The sequence below is a fragment of the Balaenoptera acutorostrata genome, chromosome 7, assembly GCF_949987535.1.
Source record: "Balaenoptera acutorostrata chromosome 7, mBalAcu1.1, whole genome shotgun sequence".
Classification (NCBI taxonomy): domain Eukaryota; kingdom Metazoa; phylum Chordata; class Mammalia; order Artiodactyla; family Balaenopteridae; genus Balaenoptera; species Balaenoptera acutorostrata.
The window spans coordinates 108,191,816-108,216,324 of NC_080070.1; the positions used below are offsets into that span (position 1 = coordinate 108,191,816).

General features: G+C 57.2%; 2 protein-coding genes across 6 annotated transcripts in view; both read right to left on the reverse strand.

The window, feature by feature from the left end:
- Nucleotides 1-3,245: 3,245 nt before the first annotated feature.
- On the reverse strand, nucleotides 3,246-7,643 carry MYL7 (myosin light chain 7). 4 transcript variants are annotated; one of them, XM_007187713.2, is made up of 7 exons: nucleotides 5,695-7,643; nucleotides 5,340-5,453; nucleotides 5,077-5,152; nucleotides 4,643-4,747; nucleotides 4,136-4,214; nucleotides 3,874-3,922; nucleotides 3,246-3,398 (listed from the first exon to the last, which is right to left on the reverse strand). In XM_007187713.2, exons 1-7 carry the CDS (start codon nucleotides 6,262-6,264, stop codon nucleotides 3,297-3,299), a joined length of 1,095 nt encoding a protein of 364 aa, XP_007187775.2. In that variant the 5' UTR covers nucleotides 6,265-7,643; the 3' UTR covers nucleotides 3,246-3,296. The 4 variants fall into 4 exon arrangements, with proteins under 4 accessions (XP_007187775.2, XP_007187777.2, XP_007187776.2 ...); XM_007187715.3 differs by lacking the exon at nucleotides 3,874-3,922 and having other exon boundaries at nucleotides 3,285-3,398; XM_007187714.2 differs by having other exon boundaries at nucleotides 3,315-3,922; nucleotides 4,136-4,208.
- Nucleotides 7,644-7,811: 168 nt separating this feature from the next.
- The window catches only part of GCK (glucokinase), a 55,630-nt gene continuing 38,932 nt past the window's right edge, over nucleotides 7,812-24,509 (reverse strand). The window contains exons 3-11 of one of the 2 annotated variants that reach the window (XM_007187710.2): nucleotides 18,441-18,603; nucleotides 17,705-17,859; nucleotides 16,538-16,657; nucleotides 14,799-14,894; nucleotides 14,500-14,599; nucleotides 11,197-11,380; nucleotides 9,895-10,050; nucleotides 9,072-9,356; nucleotides 7,812-8,889 (exon numbers count right to left, since the gene is read on the reverse strand). In XM_007187710.2, coding sequence (XP_007187772.1) covers nucleotides 8,745-8,889; nucleotides 9,072-9,356; nucleotides 9,895-10,050; nucleotides 11,197-11,380; nucleotides 14,500-14,599; nucleotides 14,799-14,894; nucleotides 16,538-16,657; nucleotides 17,705-17,859; nucleotides 18,441-18,603 — 1,404 coding nt within the window. In that variant the 3' untranslated portion in view covers nucleotides 7,812-8,744. The remainder of the gene's footprint in view (nucleotides 8,890-9,071; nucleotides 9,357-9,894; nucleotides 10,051-11,196; nucleotides 11,381-14,499; nucleotides 14,600-14,798; nucleotides 14,895-16,537; nucleotides 16,658-17,704; nucleotides 17,860-18,440; nucleotides 18,604-24,509) is intronic. The other variant, XM_007187711.2, reaches the window with a different exon arrangement.

Here is a 24,509-nt window from a genome sequence, read left to right on the forward strand (position 1 = left end):
CTGCCTCTGAGATGGGGTGGAGGCAGGGCAGGGACTGGGGCCCGGGCTGGGGGCTGAACAGTCTCAGGATAAAATTAGAAAATACAGCGAACAGGGGCCTGGACCCACCCTGACCATGCGCTGCACACCTGGCCAGCCCGGCGAGGCCACTCTGTCCCCACCCTCCCATCCCCCCACTCCCCACCCCTTCCAGCGAGGCTGAGGCTCCCGTGGGATGGAGTTTCAGGCGAAGCTGGGGTGATAATTCAAAAAGAATCTCCTGCCAACCCGGAAAACCTCTCCACCAAAGTCACAAGAAAGAAGACAGATGCGTTACTGAATAAGCACGAAGCCAGGACTCTGCTCGTCACAGAGTTGGCAGAGCAGGAAGTAGTCTCGCCCCTTTCATGCCAGTTCAACCCATCTGTTCTCGTCCTCAAGAGAAACAGAAGCCAGTCCTGAGTGAGAGGCCTGACAGCACTGTCTGTTACCCAGCTCACCCACCGCCCACCCCGCCCCGCCCCACTGGGGCTGAGGGGGCCGCCTGCGTTTGCTAACTGCCTTTATCCGGAGGAAAAGCAAACTTCTCATCTCTTTACAACTGGAAGCAGGCTTGCAAGCCAGGCCACAGAAATCAGGCTCCTACCGCCCAGGGCATCTGGGCGAGGGGGGTGCAACCTCTCTCCAGAGAGATGCCCCCAGGTCCTTGGGAGACGGTCCAGCGTTGTCAAACTGGCAAGAGGCTGATTTAGCTTTTAAACAGATTTACACGCACACACACACACACACAAAAAAGAAGGGAAAGAACTTACAAGTTTTCTAAAGGAAATGCTCTAAGGAAGGGGAGGAAAGTGTTTACTTTCTTTGCATCAGGGAGTATTGACTTTTTCTCATTTTTAATTTGCATTTGCCTTTACAGCCATCTCTGCTTGCACCACTCAAAGCCCAAGGGACTCAGCAGCACAGCGGGTCGGCCCTGGCTCAAGGCCCTCCTGCGGGTCTTACGGAGGACCTTAGCCTGAGAGACAGCTGCTCCGCGAGCTCCGAGGAACTGCTCTGAAGAGGAAGGGGAGAAGCCAGTTTATATACAATTTTTTTGGCCAGGAAATACGTGTAGTCAAGCGTACATCTTGGTAAAAGATTACTCCTAGTCACAAAGGACAGACATCTCAAGTGAATGATTCTAGTGCTTTTCAATGTATGGGAAGATGCAGGAATCTGGGGTTATTGGAATCCTTCCTGAGATATGCATCTAACTATCTAAGGGCCGGTTATCCAAAGCACAGAATGCTTCCTCCTGTCTTCTATCCGGATGGTGGGCGACTGCAGTGGGCTGTGACTTGTAGAACTGGGTGGTGAACAACGCTTTTTATTCTTTGTTCACACACCCATGATCTTTTTGGTCCGTTTCAGAGTCTTTCACAACTTTTCCTTGAAGAGGCTTGAATTATAAAATCACCCCTTACTTCTTTTTTTTTAATTAATTAATTTTTAAACTTTTTATTTTTTTAATATTTGGAGCTTTTTATCAGTCATTTTTCTACAGTTATCATGGTTTATTTTATTTTATTTATTTATTTTTGGCTGCATTGGGTCTTTGTTGCTGCACGCGGGCTTTCTCGAGTTGCGGCGAGCAGGGGCTACTCTTCCTTGTGGTGTGCGGGCTTCTCATTGTGGTGGCCTCTCTTGTTGTGGAACATGGGCTCTAGGTGTGCAGGCTTCAGTAGCTGTGGCGCTCAGGCTCAGTAGTTGTGGCTCGCAGGCTCTAGAGCGCAGGCTCAGTAGTTGTGGTGCACGGGCTTAGTTGCTCCGTGGCATGTGGGATCTTCCTGGACCAGGGCTCGAACCCGTGTCCCCTGCATTGGCAGGTGGATTCTTAACCACTGTGCCCCCAGAGAAGCCCCATTCCTTACTTCTTGAAATCAGTTTGTTGAACAAGCAGAACTCATGAGCTAGAATCATAACACCTGCTTGATGCTTGACCTTTGTTTTTGTTTTGTGTTAGTGTGTGTGGGTGTGCTGTGAGGCTTGCAGGATCTTAGTTCCCTGACCAGGATTGAACCCGGGCCCCAGCAGTGAAAGCACCAAGTCCTAAACACTGGACCGCCAGGGAATTCCCAACACCTGCTTGATCTTGTTCACCCATCTTCCCGGCAAGCATGCTGCGGGGGGTAGGGGGCAGAGTCGGGGAGGCTGCCTGCTCTCTGGATGAAAACTCAGGCAGTGCCATGACATTTGTGATCACGAATAAGTAATAGAAAGCGCCATGATAACTTTAAATCTCAATGTTCAATGTAGTAATTAAAATTGCCAAGTCCCAGGTAAACATCAAAACTGAACACCTCTCAGGTGAAATGCCTTTCCTCTTGCTTGCCTTCTGGAGGGAATGTGGTCAGTTCCTCCTTTCTCCCTCACCTCCTCCCACCTCCCCAGCTGGGGGATTGCAGCAGGGCCTGGAGGGAGGGGAGGAGGGGAGGCAGAGAGCTCTTACTCAGCGTTCCCGGTTCCTGTCCAGAGAAGGATTTCCTGTGTTCTGGGTCTTGCCCAGGTTCAAGCTGTCTCTCTCCCCATTGCCTCTTCCCTCCCCCTCCCTGCCGTGGGTGCTCTGGAGGTTGCCCTGCTCCCCCTAGCATTCCCAGGATGAGGCTGGGTGCCCCCCAGCTCCTGGTTTCTGTAGGTGAGGTGGGGAATGGGACACTAACAATGCCCTCCAGAGACACCCTCTCCCTCTCTCTGGCAGCCTGGTCCTTTCACCCCCGAGGCATGAGGCCAATTCCGGAGTATTTCCTTTGGAAGTCTGCGTATACTCCAGCCCCTCCTTTGGTGACAAGGCACCTCACCTGTTGTGTTTTCAAATGGGTCCCTCAGTGCCTTTCACACAGGGCCCAGCACACCACACGCGCGTGCAGAGAGGCCCACCTGAGCCCGTGTGCAGAGATGGGGTCCCAGGAGGGCGGAGTCCCTGGGCCATTGGCAGATGTTTGCTGGGCAGAGGCCCATCGCATGGCTCGATCCGGGCCTGGTGGAGACGGGCATAAAGCTCTGGGTTTCCTCTCCTAGAGGAGTGGCCCTGGGCACCCTCGCAGGCCTCAGCGTCCTCATCTGTAAGCCGGGCACATCACGGTTCATATGTCACGGGACGGTGTGGGGTGAACGGAGGGGGCCGGTGAGGGCCGGGCTGGTTCTTACGGCGGTCCCCGTGGCGCCCCACCCCATCTGTCAGAGACAGGCCACCACTGCGGGTCTAATTCAGAAATAGCGTTTATTGAGGTGTCCCCACAGGCCGGCCCTGAGTCCCAGCCGCTGGCGCCTCGGGCTCACTCCTCCTTCTCGTCCCCATGGGTGATGATGTAGCACAGGGACTTGTAGTCGATGTTCCCGGCCAGGTCCGTAGGCGTCAGGGCGAACATCTGCTCCACCTGGGGAGGCACTGGTCAGACGCCGCCCAGCCAGGGCGTCCTGGGGGCCGGTGCCTGTGACCCGAGGGAGGCCTGCGACCCTTCGCCCCGCCCCTGGGGCTGTACGCTGCCCCTTAGCCTTTGCAGCCGGAGGTTGGGGCAGGAGCGAAGGGTGCCGTGGGTCACAGGGCCCACCCTGGCCACGGGCCCGCCCCCCCCTCCCCCTCCCCAGCGTAGGAAACCTCTTCCAGATCCTGAGGTGCACCGCACTCCCACGCCTGGGCCTCTGCACACACAGCTCGCCCAGCCTGCACCCTCCTCCCTTTCTGATTCCATGTCCTTCACCCTCCAGATCCCAAGAGAGACGGCACCTCCTCCGGAAAGCTGGGCTCTAAGCCCACGAGGGCAGTGGGTCACCGAGACCTCCCCAGGGCCCTGCGGGGTGGGGGCCCTGCGAAGGGCCCTGGAGGGGTGTTGAAGGAGCCGGAGTCTTCACCTCGGCCAGAGAGAACTTGTCTGCCTGGGTCAGGAGAAGCTGCTTGAACCTGGAGGTGGTGGGGAGCAGTGGGGAGGGCCTGGCAGGGGCGGCCGATCCGGGAGGGGAAAATGGAGGCTCCCCTGGCCCAGGTGGCCACCCCCCCCCAAGAGCAGAGAGGTCCCCAAGGTACAGGTGGCCACCCTCACAAGGGGACCCTCCGCCCTCCCTGCTTCCGTCCAACGTGGTGCCCCCCAGCACTCGCCCTGCTGCTCCCACTTACTCGTCCCTGTTCACCACGCCCTTGCCGCTGGGATCAAACAGGCGGAAGGCACTCAGGATGGCTTCCTCGGGGTCTGTCCCTGGGAGGCCGAGGGGGCCAGCTAAGCAGCCACACGGCCATCGTCCCGGTCCCACCCGGGAGGAACCCAGGGTGCAGGGGGAGTCCTCCAGTCCCAGAGAAGCGAGAGGCTGTTCCGACAGGAAGTGCCCCTCGGGGCTCAGAGGCGCCAGGACCGGCTGTCCTTCTGAGGTGGGTGAGCCTGGCAGGGAGACCAGGACTGGGGATTTGGGACTGGGAGCTGAGGGCGTATTTCCCAACCCCGAGACTCGGGCTGATCAGTGCTCATGGGTCTGGAATGCAGAGGTGGGCCCTACAGCCTCTGGGTGGGCAGGGCCAGGTACGGTATGGAAGGGGTCTGGGTGGGATTCAGGCCGGGTCCAGGCAGGGTCCAGGTGGGGTTCAAGCTTGCTGCCTGGCCAGGGGGATCCAGAGCTGCCCCAGGCTCACCGTTGAGCTTCTCTCCAAATAGTGTGAGGAAGACAGTGAAGTTGATGGGCCCCTTCCCTTCCTGCAGCATGGCATCTAGCTCCTCTTCTGGAACATTCACCTTCCCTGGTGGGGCGGGACGTGAAATGGACACAGGGACCTTGAGTGTCCCTGAGTAGGGCCTGGGCCGCCCCTCCCTCCTTCCCAGGGTAGAGAGTGAGAGGCAGCTCTGGGTGGGGGAGGTGAAGCGGAAGGAAAGTGTGATGGGGGAGGGGGTGTGATGGGGGAGGGGTGTGAGAGGAGGGGCAGGGTGAGCCGGGAGAAGAATACAGGCCGGGCGCTGCCTGTTGAGAGCCTGCCCATCCCCTCTCAGCGGGCTCCCCACAGCCCAGCAGCTCTGAGCAGGGACCCTGGTGCGAGCAGGGCAGGGCCGGGTGGGAGGTGGGCGCCCTCACCCAGCTGGGAGTAGGTCTCTCGAAGGTCCGACTTGCAGATGATGCCGTCACGATTCTGGTCGATGCAGCTGAAGGCCTGTGAGGTGCGGGCCACAGTCTCCAGGTGGGAACAGTCCCCACCCAGGGGAGGCAGGAGGTGGGGGCATCCTGGGTGGTGGGAGGAGCAAGGACAGGGGCCAGGACCACTGACCTACAGAGAAGAGGGGTGTACTGGGGGCAGGGTGTCCAGACGGGTCCCAGGCTGTTGGGGGTAGGGAACTCACTTCCTTGAACTCCTGGATCTGGGCTTGCTCAAACATGGAAAAGACGTTGGAAGAGCCTCGCTGGGCCTGCTTGGTGGCCGCAGCCTTGCCCCGGGTCCCCGCCTTCCTGCTGGCCTGCAACACAGTGGGTGCGGAGGGGTCCTCTCCCCAGCTCCCCAAGGACTCCCTGCCACGGACCTCCCCAGAGCGTTCCCAGGAGAGCCCGGGTCAGGGTCCTCTTCCTGGCCCTGGAGACCGTCTCTCCGGGCCCAACACAGGCACAGAAGTCACTGGCTCTGCTCCCCCAGCCCAAAGGACAGCACCTGGGGGGCCGCTGGCCTTGAGCGCCGCCCCCCCCCCCCAACCTGGCACTCACCATCGTCTCCCTCTGCAGCAGCCTAGTTGCTGCGAGGGGCCCACAGCCCCCTTTATGTCTCAGCCTTATCACCTGGAGCGCACCAAATAAGGACAGGAGGAGAGGATAGGCCCAAACTTGGCAGCCTCTGCCTGGGCTGGGGGAGGACAGGGCCCCCGAGCAGATTCCAGCCACGTTCCTGGCGACCTTCAGGCCCCCCCGACCTGTGACATCCGGGTGTCTACCCACCCTGACAGCAGCGGGTGAAACGCCTTCTGAGAGCAGAGTCGCAACTCTCACCACTCTCATGCTGAACGAGGGGGCCCCTGTAACCCCCACCTGACCGTCCTTCCTGCAGTTCCAGCCCAGAACCCGCTCAGGCCAAGAGGACAGCAGCGGTGCGGGGGGCTGGCCCGGGGCCCCCACTGGGCTTGGGAGGGCAGTTGGTGGTTCTGAGGATGGTCTCTGGCCTGAGACCCCTGGGGATTCCCAGAGGTTTTGGTGAAGATGCTTGGCCCTGGCCTCTGGCCCCTCTGACCGAGGGGCAGAAGGCAGCCCTGAGCTGGCTGTGACCCCAAACAGAGCCTCCATGTGATGCTTTTGGAGCACGGAGCACTGCCTGGACCCCAAGCATCCCCTGGGATCCCCACGAAAGTGGGTCACGAGCTCTTCTTGTGGGGTTCATCCGCAGAGTGAGGGGCCCGGGCTCCGTCCGCTGTGCCAGAGCAGCAGCCTCGAGGCTCCTTGCGGGCCCGGGGCAGACAGGGGCTCCCTGAACCCGGAACAGGAGATGGCCCACCGGGGTGAGGAATGCAGGGAGGCCAGCTGGGAGGGCAGGGTTCTCACCCAACAGCCCCAACGTCCCTTTTGTATAGCAAGTAAGTATTTTATAACACCTTTTATTTACTCTCCTGAAATGAAATTCACAGGCTATACAAGCTACCTCCATAGAGAATTGTAAAAAAAAACCCCAACAATACAATGCCCTGAACCATAACATGAAGGACAACTAGGAAATAAGTTATGGTAAAATGAGATCAAATACTGTAGCTGAATGGTGGAACACGAGTACATTACTACTGATAATGAAGTCATCAGATGCTCACACAAACTTCTGATGCATAATTTAGACTCGAGAGAACTAAAAAGATCAGAAGTAATTCCACATGAGGCACACCAGAAAACGAGAGAGCATCTCAAGGAGGATGTGACAACTCAAAATCACAACTTTGGGTTAAGTTCTGAATAAAACAACACAGTCATTCCAGATTTGCTGGATAGTTTCTCTCATTGAAAAGTGAGTGGAATACACACTACTATATACAAAATAGATAATCAACAAGGACCTACTGTATGGCATAAAGAACTCTACTCAATACTCTGTAATAACCTATATGGGAAAAGAATCTGAAAAAGAATGGATATATATATATGTATAACTGAATCACTTTGCTGTACACCTGAAACTAACACAACATTGTAAATCAACTATAGTCCAATATAAAATAAAAATTAAATTAAAAAAAGATGATAACATCCAAAAACCTGAAAAAAAAGTGCGTGTATGTTAAAATCTTACAAATACGTGTTCATAAGTAACTGGTCTTAGGCCCTAGGCTTGGCTAACCTTAAATAGGCATTTCATTCAGGACCAAATTGGAAGGACCGCAGAAATCATGTGACTTCTTGTAATCCTGGCCTCCCACTGCAGTCACTGTCACAACCCAAGTGGCTCCAAGGATCCCCTGTTGAGACCGACCTGCAGCAGGACCAGTCCCAAGAACCAGCCGTCCCCCTTCCCAGAGCAACCCCACTCCTTCCCAGACACTCCCTTGGAGCTCTTGGAGACCTCAGAACCACAGCCCGCATCCCACAGGATGGTGGGCAGAGGCCTGGGCAAGTCTAGGACCTCTGACCACACCCTGCCACGCCACCCCATTCCTGTTCCTAAGGCCTGGTCTGTCACTCTTCACACTCCCCGGCATAGCTCTGTGGAGAGGATGGAAAATTCCAAAACACGCCTAGGCCTGCAGAGTGTCTGTGTACATGTGACCACGTCTATATGTTTATTGTCCCACAGTCTTATACACAGAGATCAAAGAACGGTGGACAAGGTCATGTTCTAAACTTTTAAAACTTTTAATTAAAAAAACCCACACAGTCCCAGGTTGGACATGGAGAGGTTGGTGTGGTACATGGAGGTCTGGTGAGAAGAAAGAGGCCTGGGTTGTCCCTTGGGGGTGTGCTGAGTGGTGCTGGGGTTTCTGAGTGCCCAGCGCCATGGGAGCCGAGGACTCGATCCCGGAGATGCTCCCAGGCCTGTCTGTGGGTAGGGGGACTCCTCCTCTTCCTGGGCCCCTCTGGGCAGGGGCTTTGGGGACTCTGTCTCTTGCACTTCCTGTGAGGGTCCATCCCAGAACCAGAAACCACTCAGGGATGGCAGGATGGGAGGGAAAAGGCTGCCATCTCCAGGCCTTGGGGTACCCACAGCCTCCAACATGGAGCTGGTCCCTTCCATTTCCCAGGCCTGGATGATCAGCAGCTCCCCGGGGCCCCCTGTGGAACCCAGGTCTAGGTCTGGCCAGGTCATGAGGGCTGCCTCCCCATGTGGGTTGGGTTCCCAGGGAAACCAGGCCATAGTAGGGTCCAGAGGGCACCCCCTTCCCAGAGCCAGAGCTGAGCCAGGCTGAAAGCTCCAAGAGGCAAGCAGTGCAGAAATGCAACAAAATCCTGAGTTAATAACTCCCTTCTGGGCCCTTGATTGCAGCAAGAAAGGCGAGGTACTTTGGGGGTTCTCCATTCCTGTTCATCTCAGCCCCCAACCCAGTCAGGGCCCTAGGGCTATCCTACCAACTGACCCTGAGAGAAGAGGCCTGCCCAGGGCCTCACCACATCCCCAGAGAAGCTCTCCCCATTTCCTGGGGTGACAGCGGGGATGGGAGGCATCCAAGGTCCTTACAAGGAGAAGCCTCTTGACTGGACCAGGTTGGGGGGACCTGTAGGGAGTGTATCCCCTGGGGCCCAGGTCTAGTAGCGGCCACAGTCTCCTCCTTGCCTTGCAGCCTTTATTCTCACTGGCCCAGCATGCAGGCCTTCTTACAGGCCACCGCGGAGATCAAGGCGGCACCCCGGCCGCTGCCCTCCTCCGACTCGATGAAGGTGATTTCACAGCTGGGCGTCAGCCTGCGCACACTGGCGTGGAACCGCTCCTTGAAGCTGAGCAGGGGGCAAGCGGGGCTGCGGTTAGTTAACGCGCTGAAGGCAGGGCAGGGGGTAAGCCAAGGGGAACCTTCCCCTGAGTCTGTCGGCTTAGGGGGGCCTCGGAGAGCATCCGTTTCGGCCTGCATATCATAGATGGAGACCGATGCCCGGGCTCTGCCCTTAGGAGGCGAACTCACAAGAGGGAGGCTGGACCCGGCGGGGAGGTGCAGACAGCCGAGCGGGCCCACCTGGGGTGCAGCTTGTACACTGAGCCGTCCACGCCCACGGTGATGCGCATCACGTCCTCGCTGCGGCTCTCGCGCATGCGGTTGATGACGCCCGCCAGCCCCGCGGAGCACATGCGCGCGGCGCGGGTGGACACGCTCTCGCAGGCGCGGCGCACGATGTCGCAGTCGGTGGCCGACGGCCTCAGCCCCAGCGTGCTCAGGATGTTGTAGATCTGCTTGCGGTCGCCCGAGTCACTGCGGGGCGGGGACAGGAGGGCGTCGCGGGAGGGTCGCTTGGTCCCAGACCAGCCCGATCCCCACAGCGGCGGCCTCTTCTCCTCCCCCTGCCCACCTCTCCCAGGCAAAGCGCTTGTGGGGCTCGGGCTCCCGAGCAGAGCGGGTCTGGCTCTGCCAGGGACCAGCAGTAATCTGGTCATTACTCCTCTCTCTAAACCCAGGGTTTCCGCCCTAACGTGGGTGACACTGCCGTGCCTCGGGGCTGTTGTGTGGATGAAGTAAGACGAGGTCCATAGCGGGTGGGGAAGCACAGAGAGGACGCCTGGTCTCCGTCAGCTGCCCGACGGCGGGTTCCCCTGGGGGCTGAAGACTACTCCCGCCGCCGTTGCCCCACCCCCGAACCTTATCCGGTCCTGGGCTCCTGCCCCCTGACCTCACCAGGGTCCCGCCCCTGCCCTCTGAGCCCCGCCCCCACGCCCCGTGGGTCCGGATCCAGGACCCCTCCCCGCGCACGCCACCACTGTACCCCACCCCTCGCCCCCGCGCGCCCGCGCACCTCTCCACCTGCGACACGAAGCGTGTCTCGAAGGCGCCGCGCGTGCGCAGCTTCTCCGAGGCCTCCCCGTGGAAGAGCAGGTTCTCGTCCACAAGCTTCAGCAGCACGAGCCGCACCAGCTCGCCCATGTACTTGCCTCCGATGAGCTTCTCGTACCTGGACAGAGAGCAGCCGGGTCATCCCCAGCAGGGAGGTCCCCACGAGCAGGCAGAGGCCAGCCACCCCCCCCAGTCACGGCCACGAGGAGGCCATGTGGGACGCTGTGACCACCCCCCGCCTTGGCAAAACCGGGTTCATGCCCGTTCCCGCATTTATCAACAGGGGCTTTGGGGCCTTGGGAGAACGCTCTACTGTGGGGCCTCGGTTCAGTCCCTCTGAGACCATCCTCAGGAAGGACCCTGCGCTGAGCCCACTTGGGTTTTCCCACAGCTGTGGAACAAGTGCTGGTCTTATCACCCAGTGTCAGTTGGGGAAGCTCAGGCTTAGAGCGGCTAGTGACCAGCCTGGGGCGGGCCTCTGCTCACTGGCTAGGGCTCCTAGGTCCCTGCGCTCCTGGAATCCACGGAGTTGGCCCGGTGGCGCTAGAGTCTGTAAACCTCCGTATTTTCATCTTGTAGTACATTGAATACTACCGACCTAGTAGAGGCTTACGAGAGCCCGAGAGGAAGCTCATGAAAGAATTAGCACGTGCCTGGTGCGCCGCAGAAGGCGGCTGATAAAGGAGAGCCCTGACTCAGGACAAGCTCTGGCTCTCCAGCTGTCCGCGAACCCGCAGCATCCCCCCAAATACCATGATTCATTCTGTGAACGTGTTCAGAGCTGTACTTTGGGGAACTCTGGGCTAAACCCAGTTAAGGTTGCTGGGGGGCGTCTCAGAGCCTTCCTGTGCCAGGGGTCACCTGTCGGAAGCGAGGAGGTTCCCGCTCCTCTATCCACAGACCCTCTTTTTTTTTTTTTTTGTAATCTTAGTTTGGCCACGCTGCGCGGCATGTGGGATCCGACCAGGGATGGAACCCACGCCCCCTGCAGTAGAAGCGCGGAGTCTTAACCACTGGGCCGCAAGGTAAGTCCCCATAGACCCTCTTTTTAAAGACTAATCCTTGGCATCTCTCACTGTTCCCGGTTCACAGAGGGGCACACGCGTACGAGCTGAAGGAAGAGAAGAGCCAGCTTACGAAGGGATTGTCAGTTTGCTTTTCCCCAGAGCTGTTTAAAAACAAGCCCATTATCTGCGGGCAGGCCCCATCTGCCGCCAGAGCGGGGCGGGGCCGGCGTGGGGGGAGGGGGAGGGGCGGTCCTTACAGCTGCTGGCCGGGGTTCAGGGAGTTCTCGTCCACCACACGGTCGTACTCCAGCAGGAACTCGTCCAGCTCGCCCGAGTCCCCGAAGGCACCCCACTCGGTGTTGACACACATGCGGCCCTCGTCCCCTTCCACCAGCTCCACGTTCTGCATCTCCTCCATGTAGCAGGCGTTGCAGCCCGTGCCTGCGAGAGGCCGCAGCGTCAGGCCCCACCTGGCGCTGCGCTTCCTGGTATGCCCCCTGGATGCATGGGTGTCATGCATAACGCAATGAAGATTCGGCTGGGTGCATCACCCCGGCAGGAAGCCCCGTGTGGCCCTGTCTTCCCAGCTTCCTTGAGCCCTCCACCCCCAGCACTCCCTACATCCCCTGGAGCAAAGGAAACCAGCTCTCCCAAGAGCTGGAAGACCTGGGTTTGCTATGTGACCTCAGGTAGATAAGCCCAACTCCCTGGGCAGTTCCTCTTCCCCAAGAGGGGTTGGTAACACCTACTCCTCCTATTACCTGGGTAGTTGAGAGAAGTGAGGGAAAGAACATGTGTCAGAGTGCTTTGCCAATTAGAGATGGGTGTGGGATGTTATGATTTTGTCTTGTCTATGCGCCATCCTTGTGTTCTGGCACTTTCTAAGCATGTGTTTGAGCTTCTCTGTCCCAGGCTCTGTTGTGGGGAGGAGGCGGGCACCCAGAGGTGAGTAAGTCACAGTGTGGACCCTTGGGAGCAGCACACGGGCCACTGCAGGCGGGCCTGGCTAAGGAATTTGTAATTTGTAGGGTCCCATGCAAAGTGAAAACATGGGGTCCTTTGTTCATAAACTGAGAGTTTCAAAATGGTGACAGCAGAGCTTCAATCTGAACGTGACTGCACACCCCTCAAGCCATCAGGGACAGCAACTCAGTCATGCCAACCTCACACCAGCAGTGGAGCTGCCTGGAATTCGGGCCCAGTGATGCCGGGCCTTCCAAGTTTTTGTGGGGAAAAAACACAGAAATCCAGACTTTGATGTGGTTTCTCCCAATGTTTAGCTCTTGGTAATTATCATAAACGTTTCTAAGCACATCAGGGCAGATGTGACCACGTGCCACTCTGCCATCTCTGCTCCAGATGGGGCGAGCCCGAGGCAAGCGGCTGTAGAGCCCAGGTGGTGGTGTCTTGGGGAACCGGAGAGAGCCAGGGGAGCACTGCCAGGGCCCCTGGAGCTCCTGTTTAGGTGTAGACTTAAAGAACTTTCCTATCAAACTCTTAGAGGAAAACATAGGCAGAACACTCTATGACATAAATCACAGCAAGATCCTTTTGACCCACCTCCTAGAGAGATGGCAATAAAAACAAAAATAAACAAATGGGACCTAATGAAACTTAAAAGCTTTTGCACAGCAAAAGAAACCATAAACAAGACCAAAAGACAACCCTCAGAATGGGAGAAAATATTTGCAAATGAAGCAACTGACAAAGGATTAATCTCTAAAATTTACAAGCAGCTCATGCAGCTCAATATCAAAAAAACAAACAACCCAATCCAAAAATGGGCAGAAGACCTAAACAGACATTTCTCCAAAGAAGATATACAGATTGCCAACAAACACATGAAAGAATGCTCAACATCATTAATCATTAGAGAAATGCAAATCAAAACTACAATGAGATATCATCTCACACCGGTCAGAATGGCCATCATCAAAAAATCTACAAACAATAAATGCTGGAGAGGGTGTGGAGAAAAGGGAACACTCTTGCACTGTTAGTGGGAATGTAAATTGATACAGCCACTATGGAGAACAGTATGGAGGTTCCTTAAAAAACTAAAAATAGAACTACCATACGACCCAGCAATCCCACTACTGGGCATATACCCTGAGAAAACCATAATTCAAAAAGAGTCATGTACCACAACGTTCATTGCAGCTCTATTTACAATAGCCAGGACATGGAAGCAACCTAAGTGTCCATCAACAGATGAATGGATGAAGAAGATGTGGCACATATATACAATGGAATATTACTTGGCCATAAAAAGAAATGAAATGGAGGTATTTGTAGTGAGGTGGATGGACCTAGAGTCTGTCATACAGAGTGAAGTAAGTCAGAAAGAGAAAAACAAATATAGTATGCTAACACATATATATGGAATCTAAGAAAAAAAAAAAGGTGATGAAGAACCTAGGGGCAAGACAGGAATAAAGGCGCAGACTTACTAGAGAACGGACTTGAGGATATGGGGAGGGGGAAGGGTAAGCTGGGACAAAGTGAGAGTGGCATGGACATATATACACTACCAAACGTAAAATAGCTAGCTAGTGGGAAGCAGCCACATAGCACAGGGAGATCAGCTCGGTGCTTTGTGACCACCTAGAGGGGTGGGATAGGGAGGGTGGGAGGGAGGGAGACGCAAGAGGGAAGAGATATGGGAACATATGTATATGTATAACTGATTCACTTTGTTATAAAGCAGAAACTAACACACCATTGTAAAGCAATTATACTCCAATAAAGATGTTAAAAAAAAAAAAAAAAAGAACTTTCCATCCGAAAGGTGAGAATGGAAGGAGGAGATGTGAGAAACTAGAGGAGAGGCAGAGAGCAGGCCCGCCCCTTAGAACATGTTCATGCAATTGGAGATGGGTCCTAAGAACACAGAAACCCTCAGGGCTGGCCCTGAAGAGGCCGTGGAAGCAAACAAATTTAATGCTGACTTTCTGGGAACCAGGGCCCAGAGAGTCCAGGGAAATACCCGCTCGCCTGTATGTCCAGTAAACACTCCTCAGTAAACACTCATTGTAAGGCCTTGGGAACTTCTGGGAAAGGCCCTCGGTTGGTGGGAAAGAGCCACTGGGGCCAGTGCTGCCTCCTTTCCTGGTACCTGCCTCCACTTCGGGCAGGGCAGACGGCTGCCCCGGGGTGTGGTAAGACTGTCCAGGGAGGGATGACACCACTCTGGTTTATCCTCTTCCACTTGGACAAATCTGTCCAGGTCGGTCAACTTACCAGATAAGGTGATTTAATTAAATCCTGATGGGCCAGGTGGACGTGCAGCTGGTACACCATCTGAGGCAGTGACTTGTGAGTGTTGAAATGCTTCCTACCAATAAACAGCACCTGTTTATTGGTACACCCAATACCAATATACACTGGTATACTGTCTTTCGGGACACCCCTGCTGCTCCCTAAGACCACCCTGGGCTCCAGCACCTCTGGGGTCCATGACTGGCACAGAGGCCATGTGCAGCCTGCTGAAGATGGGAAGCCTCGGCCCCATCTTTGGTGGTGGCCCAGGCCCCTGGGTCAGGCAGGCAGCGCATCCTTACCCACAATCATGCCAACCTCACACCGGCGGTCTTCGTAGTAGCAGGAGATCATCGTGGCCACAGTGTCGTTCACCATCGCCACCACGTCCATCTCAAAGTCCTGCCAAGAGGCACAGAGGCAGTGGTGATGGGGCTGGGCGGGGTGGGGGGGTCTCAGCCTGCTCCAGGCCAGTCCAGCCAGGCGCAGAAGGCAGAGACCCCTTCCTGGGGGTACGCCCAGAAGGCCCTCCCTGGCTTCCCGGCAGGAGGTGGTGAGTGGGAGGGGGCCCAGGGCAGGGGCAGGTGCAGGTGCTACTCACCCCTCTCCGTTTGATGGCATCTCGCAGGAGCCCCACGATGTTGTTCCCTTCTGCTCCTGAGGCCTTGAAGCCCTTGGTCCAGTTGAGAAGGATGCCCTGGGGGAAGAGGGGGGCCTCGGTGGCTGCTGGATGCTGGGGGCAGGCGTGAAGGGACGGGAGCTAACTCGGACCACAGGGATGTGTACCCACTTTATAATTAACCTTTCTTTTAAATTAATTAATTTATTTTTATTTATTTATCCGGCTGCACCAGGTCTTGGTTGCAGCACGCGGAATCTTCGTTGCGGCATGCGAACTCTTAGTTGTGGCACGTGGGATCTAGTTCCCTGACCAGGGATTGAACCCGGGCCCCCTGCATTGGGAGCGCAGAGTCTTAGCCACTGGACCACCAGAGAAGTCCCTGTGCACCCACTTTAAAGATGAGGACACTGAGGCTCAAAGCAGCCATATAAGTTCAAGAAGTGTTGGAGATAATTTTCTACCAATAGCTCATATTTCTGCAGGGATGGGTCCCAGCCAATTTAAGAATGCTTGTGTAGTTAAGCCCAGAGTCGTCATCCCAGAGCTTGGATGAGGTCCAGAGGGGTGCAGCCAGTATAAGACTGGGGCTCCTCTCCTGTGTGCACCCTCTCCGTGCGAAGGTCCCACCTGGCCCTCAGTGCCCCAGCTGGGGCTTGGAAAAGCACTGTGAGATGCAGCTCCTGCTACTGCTTCTGCCAGGAGTACTGACCTGGCTTCCTCTCTGACCCAGAGGTCCTGTGTGTTATATATAACTGTGCGTATGTTTGGATCATTTACACACACATGTATATATGTATGTATATTCAATGTGTGTAGGTGTGTATCATTGACCTGTGAATGTGCATATATGTATGATTGACATGTGCATATATGCGTGCATGTATACTTGACATGTGTAAACATGCATGTGTAATTTACACGTTTATATGTATGCATACTTGATATGTATGATTTACATGTATATATGTATGTATGATTGGCATGTGTAGATATATATAAATATATAACTGGCCTGTGTATATATATGTATGTATAACTTATGTATGCATAAAAATATGCATGTACAATTTATGTGTTTATATGAACGTATAATCGACATGAGCACATGCATGTGTATAATTTAAATGTGCAGTGTGTACATTTATGTGTACATGTGTACAATTCACATGTATAATTTATGTGCATACATACGTATAATTTACACGTGTCTATGTGAGCATGTATAACTGGTGTGTGTGTGTCTGTGTGTAATTTACATGTACGTGTGTGTGTGTGTGTAACTGTGACAGGCTAACTTGCCAGCTGGAAGGCAGGGTAGACCCTCAGCCCCGGCACACTGCCACCTCTGCCGCAGGCAGCGGTACAGCATAGAGATGACACACAGGTGTGTTGGAGCCTGTTTGCCTGAGTTTGAGCCACAGCACTGCCACTTCCCACCATGGGCAAGTTGCTACACCTCAGTTTCCTAACCTGTAGTGGGGGTGATAGGCACGCCTCATAGGGTTGTGGGAGGCAAATCGTAAGAATCAGCTAATACAATCATTTCCCAGAGTCTCAAGAGAGGTAAGAGATGGAGCCAGTTTGAATCCAAGGCTCTTTCCCAACAATGGGAGCTGCATTTGAAGGCAGCACAGGGCAGAGTTCATGGGTGCCTTTCTCTGGGGTGTCTGTCCATCCATCCGTCCACCTCCCCCCACCCACTCTACACCTGGTCCCACCTTGTCGATGTCTTCGTGCCTTACAGGAAAGGAGAAGGTGAAGCCCAAGGGCAGCTTCTTGTGCTTCATCTGATGCTTGTCCAGGAAGTCGGAGATGCACTCAGAGATGTAGTCAAAGAGCTGGAAGATGCACACCGAGGTGGCCATCAGCTGCAGAGGCGAGCCTCCTGCCAAGGTGCTCCTCAGCCCTCGCTGAGCCATAGGGCCCCAGGGAAGCGTGGCCTCCGGGCCTACCCTCAGTCCCCACCTCCTCATCACCACTGCTTGTCGGGACTCAGGCCCTGAGCCCCGCCCCATGCCAGAGTCCCGCTGACAGCAGCCCTCGGGACAGGGCAACGCCCGGACGACGGGGCTGGTCCCTAGCCCGGCTGTGCTCTGTTAGCCTGGCCCTCCCAGCTGGACCCAGTGGACTCCAGTCTCAGGCTTTGGACAGGGGCGCATCCTGGCGATAACTACGATTTCTGACTCCAGCATAGAGTATTCTTTGTTGCCTCCAAGTGTTCTGGCCGCCCCACCCCTGGCCCTGCGAGGACCAGCTGCCGCCCCACTCACACAGGCCTATCCACAGACCTGGGCGTTACAGAGTGCCCTGCTGATTGACTAAGCTCCCTGATGGGCGCCAGCGTTGCTCCACGCCCAGACCCACGGCACGCGGGGGTGTGGCGAGGACCAGGCGGCCACTGGCCTCCTACCTTGAAACCCTGCCCCTCGCGGGGATTGGCTCTGGCTGCTCCCCACCTCCGCCCAGGGCTCATTCTACTTCTGTGGTCCTTCCTGAGTCCTCCCCGTGGTCAGATATTATCATTGCAGTCATGCCACTTGGCATCCATGCTGGTGGAGGGTGAGGGCGACACGTGGGGTGGAGATAGAACGATGGGGCTGCGAGCCTGTTGGAGCAGCGTGTTCTCTTGGCTGCCCTGCCTTGTTCCAGATCCTTCTGGGAAACTGGGCAGGGGTGCGACCTTCCGGGGCCACACCCAGTGGCCGTCCACCTAAGCCTCTCAGCTCCCTCCTCCTCCTGCAGCAGGATCCCCTGAGGCTGGGCCCACAGCTCCGCCCACCCCTGGTGGACAGCTGGGCCCTCCCGCCAGGACTAGCCAAGCTCCGAGATCCTGGGTGGTCCTGACCGAGGTCCCTGGCCCCCCAGCCCTAGCCCGAGCTGCTCACCATCTCAGCAGTGCCCGTCATGGCGTCCTCGGGGATGGAGTACATCTGGTGCTTGGTTTTCACACTCCACTGTCCCTCCTCCCCTTCCCCCACCTTCACAAGCATCACCCTGAAGTTGGTGCCGCCCAGGTCCAGGGAGAGGAAGTCCCCGACTTCTGCAGCCACAGAGAGAAGCACATCAGTCTCATGGGCACCGCCTGGCAGGAGCCCCCAAGACTGAGAGAGGAGGAGGGGAAGGCATGGTGGGGGGACCAGAGAGCTGGACAAGGGGCCCCTGATGCCAGACATCTGGGGGACCCCAGGATAAACTGTGGCAAGGGTCAAAGGTGAAGTGGGGAAGTCAGCAGGAATCCCTTGCCTTGGGCTGAAGTCGCCCCCAGCCCAGGGCCCACCTGAAGACCGAGGAAAATGGCCCAGACTCAGGATTGGGCTGGGAGTCCCCCAAATGACTGTGGGAAACCAGTGTCTCATTGTGAGATGAACAAAGCCAGTGTCCCGAGGCCAGAGTGAGCCTGACGGCCCCAGGGCTGGGCCAGCGGAGCAGAGGGTGAGAACTGGCTGGTGTCTGGGGCACAGCATGTTGGGGAGCTGACTCGGGGCTGCTGGGGACAGTCAGGGTGGTTAGGAAGGGGCTGGGGCACTTCTCCCTGCTGGGGCCAGGGGAGAGCTGCCTCTGGATGAGGACCTGCTGGCTCCCATGTGAGCCCCATCCCCGCCCCGCCCCGGACCGCGGTACCTGAGCCTTCCGGGGTGGAGCGCACGTAGGTGGGCAGCATCTTCACACTGGCCTCCTCGTGGGTCTCCAGCCTCAGGCCTCGGTCCATCTCCTCCTGCATCCGCCTCATCACCTTCTTCAAGTCCTCCTCCTGCAGCTGGAACTCCGCCAGGATCTGTTCCACCTGCAAAGGGAGGGAGATGGGGAACAGTTGGGCAGAGGAGGGGCTGTGCAGTACGGGGAAGGGGGACCACAGAGTGGGTGTTTCCCCCACACACCGACGGTCTCCTTTTGCCCCCTGACCCTGGGTCCAGGATGACCCATCATTTCAAACTACCACAGTTACAACCAGTTGAAAAATTAAGACAGCACAGTTCCAACACCAGCTTCCAAACAAATGCAGCTTGGGGCGTGTTGGAGGGTGAGGGGCAGAGGGCAGACGTGGCACCTCCCTTTGTACCCCTGATCCAGGCCAGGGGAGGAGGGAGGCGCTAACCAAGAGAGTGAGTGAGACACAGGCTGGAAGAGCCCGTCTGGAGGGCGATGGGCAGCTGGCGTTACTGTCTAAAAGATCCGGTCATTCTACCTCTAGGAATCTATGCTAAGGGAGTTAGTGGGCCAGTGTGTACACATGTTCGTAAGTGATGGTCAAGACACACTACTTAGAGGTGAAACCAGTTAGTCAGAGGTGTCTGGTGGACTAAAGCATGGCAGTCCATAGCTTGGAAGGCGCTGAGACCCTCAGAGGGAGGAGAGGTCCCTATACATTGACGGGAGGGAGGGTGGCACACAAAGCTCAGATTCAATACCGCCATTCCCGTGAGTATGGACGGCCTGGGTTGGGTTCTCCTCCCGCACCCTCTGGGGGAGTGGCCGCTTGCTCATCCCTTCATGGTGGCATGACATTGGACTTAAACACCGTGCCCATGCCCACTAGTCCCCAGGAAGCAGGGACCCTGCTCTGACCTTGTGTGTGGACACTGGTGTGGCCACCCTTTCCCCTTTGCACAATAGCACGTGTTCACGGAGAGAAGGCCACTTCGATTCCCTACATATTTGGACCAAAAAGGAAAGGGAGGATACTCGAATAAAAGCCGTGGGTCCACTCTTCGAAAAACTCATACTCTCTCGCTAGCAGTTTTCCATGTAAGCTCGTGGGGGGTGGAGATGCTCTGAATTCCAATCAGGAGACAACAGAGCTGCTTGCCCCTGCTTCCTCAGTTTTTAGAGCACACATTTTGGTGGGGGCCTGGGGAGCTATCACATTAAAGGAAGACAGCCCCTTCCCAGGCCCAGGGGACAGCCCATGACTGGGCTAAGCCAAGCCCAGCTATCTTATCCCCTTTTGCTGGTGATTTGGTTTAGAGATGGGCATGTGGCCCAGTTCTGGCCAGTGTCAGGTGAAGGGAAGCCTGATTTTAGCAGGAGGGGGGCCTTCTGGGAAGGTCAGTGCACCTCTAACTTTGTGAACACAGCTATATAAGGGTGTGTTGACCGGCACTGCAGCAGCTATCCTGAACCACGAGGAGACAAGGCTGAAGAGAAAAGGCTGTTAGCATATTATAGATGGCAGAGAAGAGAGACAGAGTGAGCCCAGCCCTGATGACATCACTGATGTGCTGAGCCAACCCTGGACCCACGCACCTCCAAGTGCCGGTTATGGGAATAGATACTAATCACTTAAGGCCACAGTCAGTCAGGCTTTTAGTTTCCTGCAGCCCAAAGCATTCCTAATGCATACAGATCCTTACTTAGGAGCAAATTCTCTTACCAATACCTCACACTTAGAATTTAAATCCAGGGAAGGTCACAAACGGATGGGGCTGACAAAGTCTACGACAAGACACACAGAATCAGACACCAGTGTTTGCTAAGCCATTCTGTAGCTCTGGGGTGAGCTACAGCCCCAGATGGCGTGAGGGTGCAGCCCACCCCAAGGCTGTCCTGGCAGGACATACCCCCAGAGAGGCCCTCATGCTCTGCGAAACAATCCAGGCTGTCCTCAGAGGACCATGCCTACAGCCTGGCCTCGTCTCTGTTTCTTTCACATGCTTTCAAGTAAAATGTGCCAGGGAGGAATAGTAACACTAACACTTGCTGAATCCTTCCAATAGGCCGGGCTCTGAGCTGAGTGCGCTGCACAAGCTGCCTTTCATCCCTGACACCGCGCGGGGGAGGGGCCACCAGCCGCTCATCTTCTGGATGCAGCCACATGCAGCCAGCGCACAGAGTGAGGCCAGCACCCAAAGCCACGCACTCAAGGGCCGCTGTCAGAAGTCCTCAGGAGGCTGCCCGGCATCTCTCCCAAAACAAAACTGTAAGACATCACGGGCTCTTAACAAAAGCGATGCGGAGCCTGCAGAGGTCCAGCCCTCAGGCCCCGCTGAGCTCCATCCCCTCCCTCTCCGTCGTGGCAGCCCAACCAGTGGCCATGAGCCTGGACTCGTGAGGGGCCGTGACCCAGTGGCTTCACCCTGTGTCCAGGCCCATGTGGGCACAGTTTGGGAAGGGTGCTGGAAGGTTCCGTGGCTGCAGTCCAACACTCCAGGCGGCCACAGGCTGACACGGGCCTCCAGAAACCCTCCCCCGTGGCAGTGGGGAGCGTCCTCCATGGTGGGTGCGAGCCCCTTTCTCGGGTGCATTGGGGCCTGCAGACACCACAGTTAGCCTGCAACCCTGAGAGGAGGCACTCCGACCTCACCCCCCAGGCTGTGTGTCTAGGCGGACGCCAGTGGGGTTCAAGTCACGGGGCAGAGGTCTGCCTCACAGACCCCGTGGGAACATCCCCAGAAGCAGGCACCGTGCACCAGGCCCCGCTTGGGGCATCCCCAGTTCTCCCTTACGCTTAATCCCCCTGGAACCCAAGCATTTTATTATCTCCACTTCCTTTCCAAGGCCACAGATATAGACAGCTCAGAGCTGGCTTTGAACCCAGGCGCTGGCTCTGAGCCCACCTCCCCTTCCTACCCCGCTGGGCTGCCCAGCCCTTCCCGGAGCCCAGGCTGGGTGTCCGTGCAAGCTGGCTTAAAGGTCTTGCCGAGCAGCCTAGGAACTGCGGGGTGCTGCTTGAGGAACCCCAAGAAGCCACCTGTCCCCCCAGGTCACAGAAGAACAAAGCACAGACAGAGCCTGTCCCCCCAGCCCTGCCCCCATAGCTGCACCCCTGCCTGCTCACCAGGAGGTCACAGGACACAGCATCAGGGCTCACGGTTGCACCCAAACATGGTGGGAGGGGGTCTCCTCCCGGAGCAACTCTCTTACTCTCCAGGCAGGGCCACTGCCACCATCTGACAGTGCCACAGCCCCCCAGGACTCCAGCTTCTGGTGCCCCGGCCCGGGGCTTTGCAGAAGAGCCAGACTGCCCAGTGCCCTCTGGCTCTCTGGGGTCCTCCCATCTTGGCTCTCCTGGGATTCTCCAGGAGGGTCTGAAGCTGGCGGGTTGGGGACCCACTTCCCCAGGAGTATGTGGCAACTGGCCCAGGGTCACCCACTGTGTGTACACAGCCATCCAATGGCTGCAGCTGGACCCACGCAGGGCTCATACTGCCCTCCAGGACACTGGGATGGGTTCTGGAGCTCACGGGGCACCCAGCGTTTGCCCAGGGGCCCCATGCCTTGGCCCTCTGGGGCCCTTCCACTGCTGTGCAGGTGTGGGAGGCCCTCTCAAACCTTTCCCTGTCTCCTCATCTGTCAAATAGAAGCCCCACAGGATGTCCTGCCATCTCTCCTGAGCCCTTGGGGCAGGGTCCCAGAGCACTGACTGTGGCATAAATGGGGCAGGTGTCCCCAGCTGAGCCCCACCAGCCCCCGTCATCCCTGCCCAACCAGCTGGGCCCCTCGCACCTTGCTTCCAACCTGTACAGCCCATGGCCTTATCCAGACCCATGGCCTTAAGAACTGTCCTCATACTGATGGCTGAGTCCTAGGAGGGGAGGTTCTGCAGACTGAGAAGGGGTGGGTTGGGCTGGGGAAATCCGCCTGGTCTCTGCAGGCACGTTGGCGCGTCTGTTAGCCAAGGGGAGATGGACGCCAAGTAGTAGTTGAATAGTGAGGCCAGAGCGCAGGGGACAGCCTAACACTGTCAGCTCCAGGAGCAAGTCCCCTAGAAGACGCTGTCCCTGGAGACCCCTCCTGGAGAGGCTGGACAGTGGGCATTGGGGGGGGACCCGCTGCCTCGTAGCCTCCGCACCTCTGTGCCTCCTTCCAAGGGGTCCAGAGCTGCCCCTAACCTCCACTCCACCAAACCACTTGCCCTACCCACACAGGAAGAACCTGCCCCAGCCGTGGCCCTGGGGACCACTCGCCCTGGCTTTGGGGTGACCCTTACCAGATTCAAAGCTGTCTGGGCCCAGCTCCTTGTGGCCTCCATCGCCATCTCTCTGAGGGGCCGAAAGGTAGGTTTGCGGGGAGGGGGAGACACTCCTGTCTGCGGAGGCGCAGGGCTGGGCTGCAGGCCGGGAGTCTGAGGCCCACCCGTGCAGGTGCGGGCCGCCTAGCCGGGGAGTTGCCCGCGCAGGCCGCCCAGGGCCTCTGCCGAGAGCATTCAGCAGCTGGCTGTTGAAATACTCTGTCTACCGCCACCGGGTCAGGCAGGGCCAAAAGGGCAGAGGAGGCCTGCCTGGAGTGCGGGGTGACGAGAGCCACGGGGGGAGGGCTGTGGGGTGGTGCCCCATTGCCCAGAGTTTCTGCGGAGGGCGCAGAACCATTCTGTACACGCTCCGGTCCTTGGATGTGCCAGGGTGGGCAGTCATCAAGCTGCTCAGGCCAGGAAAGCACGTTGAAGAGCCGGGCAGACAGGGCGGGGCTGCTGAGGGGCCGGCCCCACGCGGGATGGAGGACCACGGGGATCCCTGGCTAATTTTCTCCTGGGGCCTGTCCTGTACTTGGGAGGGGAGAGACAGCCTGGTGGCTGGGAGGCCAGGCCCGAGACCCTGAGCAAGGCAGACTCCTCGTGAAGCAGGGGTGCGGAGGGCAGGGACCTCCTGGGCTGCTCCTCTCCTGAGCCCTCAAAGCCCTGCCGTGTGGCCAATCAGGCTGCAGGATTGGTTGCGGGGGTGGGGGTGGGGGGGTGGGGGGGGTGGGTGGCCGGGGCAGGGTTGGGGGTTGCACAAAAGACCTCGGTTGGGTCACTGAGAGCCAGGCTCAGGCCCTGGGCAGAGGCGGGACTGGAGGGTGGGGGTGAGGGTCGGTGGTAGGTGGGGGATGGGGGTGGGGCCAGGAGGTGGGGAGGGGGAAGGGAGGGGAGGGGAGGGGAAGTGAGGGGGAGCAGATGGAGGTGGGGCACCACCTTGATGACTGGCTCCATCCCCACCCAGGGCCATCTGCCCCCACCAAGTAGAAAATGCTTGTCTTCATCAGGGGTTTTCAACTGTAAATCGTCAAAACCTGCCTCAAAAGGCGGGGAAGGTTATCCTTGGGTTTTGGGTCTGCAAAATCCAGGCCAGAGCTCGCTTTGAGAACCATCCCCCTTCCCCACTCCCAGCTCCCTGCCTGGGAGTGAACTTGTCCTGCCTGGACCTGCCAGAAGCTGCCAAGCCCTGCTAAAATTAGCAAGAGCTCAGGAGTGGGCAGGGTTGGGGAGTGGTAGCTTGACGGAATGCCAGGCTCTCCCGCCAATGGCCAGTGTGGCCATCCCTGAGGAAGACCTTGACATGATTGATCCCCTTCCCAAAATAGAACCAAAAGGGCTTCACCAAACCCACATGTGACAGGTCACTGTCCCACTAGCCCCTGGCTCTGAGCCTCTGTTTGCACAGGGTGAGCAGGGCTCACCCCTGGGTTTGGAGTTGGGGGCCTTCTGGACCAGCCAGGCCAAGAAGCAGCTGCTCTTCTCTTGGTCCAGGCACATAGCACCTGAGAAGACGATCAGAATCCTCCAGCTCTGTCCTCTGGGAAGTGGGAGAGGACAGGGCTGGGCACAGATCAGTGGGCCCCTTTCTTGTTTGCTGGACTTCCAGTGTCCTCTCTGGCTTGCACTTTGACAAGCAAGCACCCCTCCCCAGAGCCCTTTCCTGGGGCCGCCTCCTTGCGTTCCCCAGCACCTGTGAGGGCAGGAAGGAAGGCGTACAACAGCCCCACTTCCCCATACTA

Excerpts from the sequence above, each read along its gene's own strand:
- MYL7 (XM_007187712.2), bottom strand. The coding sequence starts at position 6,264 with ATGGAGGCTCTGTTTGGGGTCACAGCCAGCTCAGGGCTGCCTTCTGCC. Across the intron at positions 4,748-5,076 it reads AGAGACCTACTCCCAGCTGG|GGAAGGTGAATGTTCCAGAA; the intron begins GTGAGGGCGCCC and ends CCGCCCCACCAG. Across the intron at positions 4,215-4,642 it reads ATTTGGAGAGAAGCTCAACG|GGACAGACCCCGAGGAAGCC; the intron begins GTGAGCCTGGGG and ends TCGGCCTCCCAG.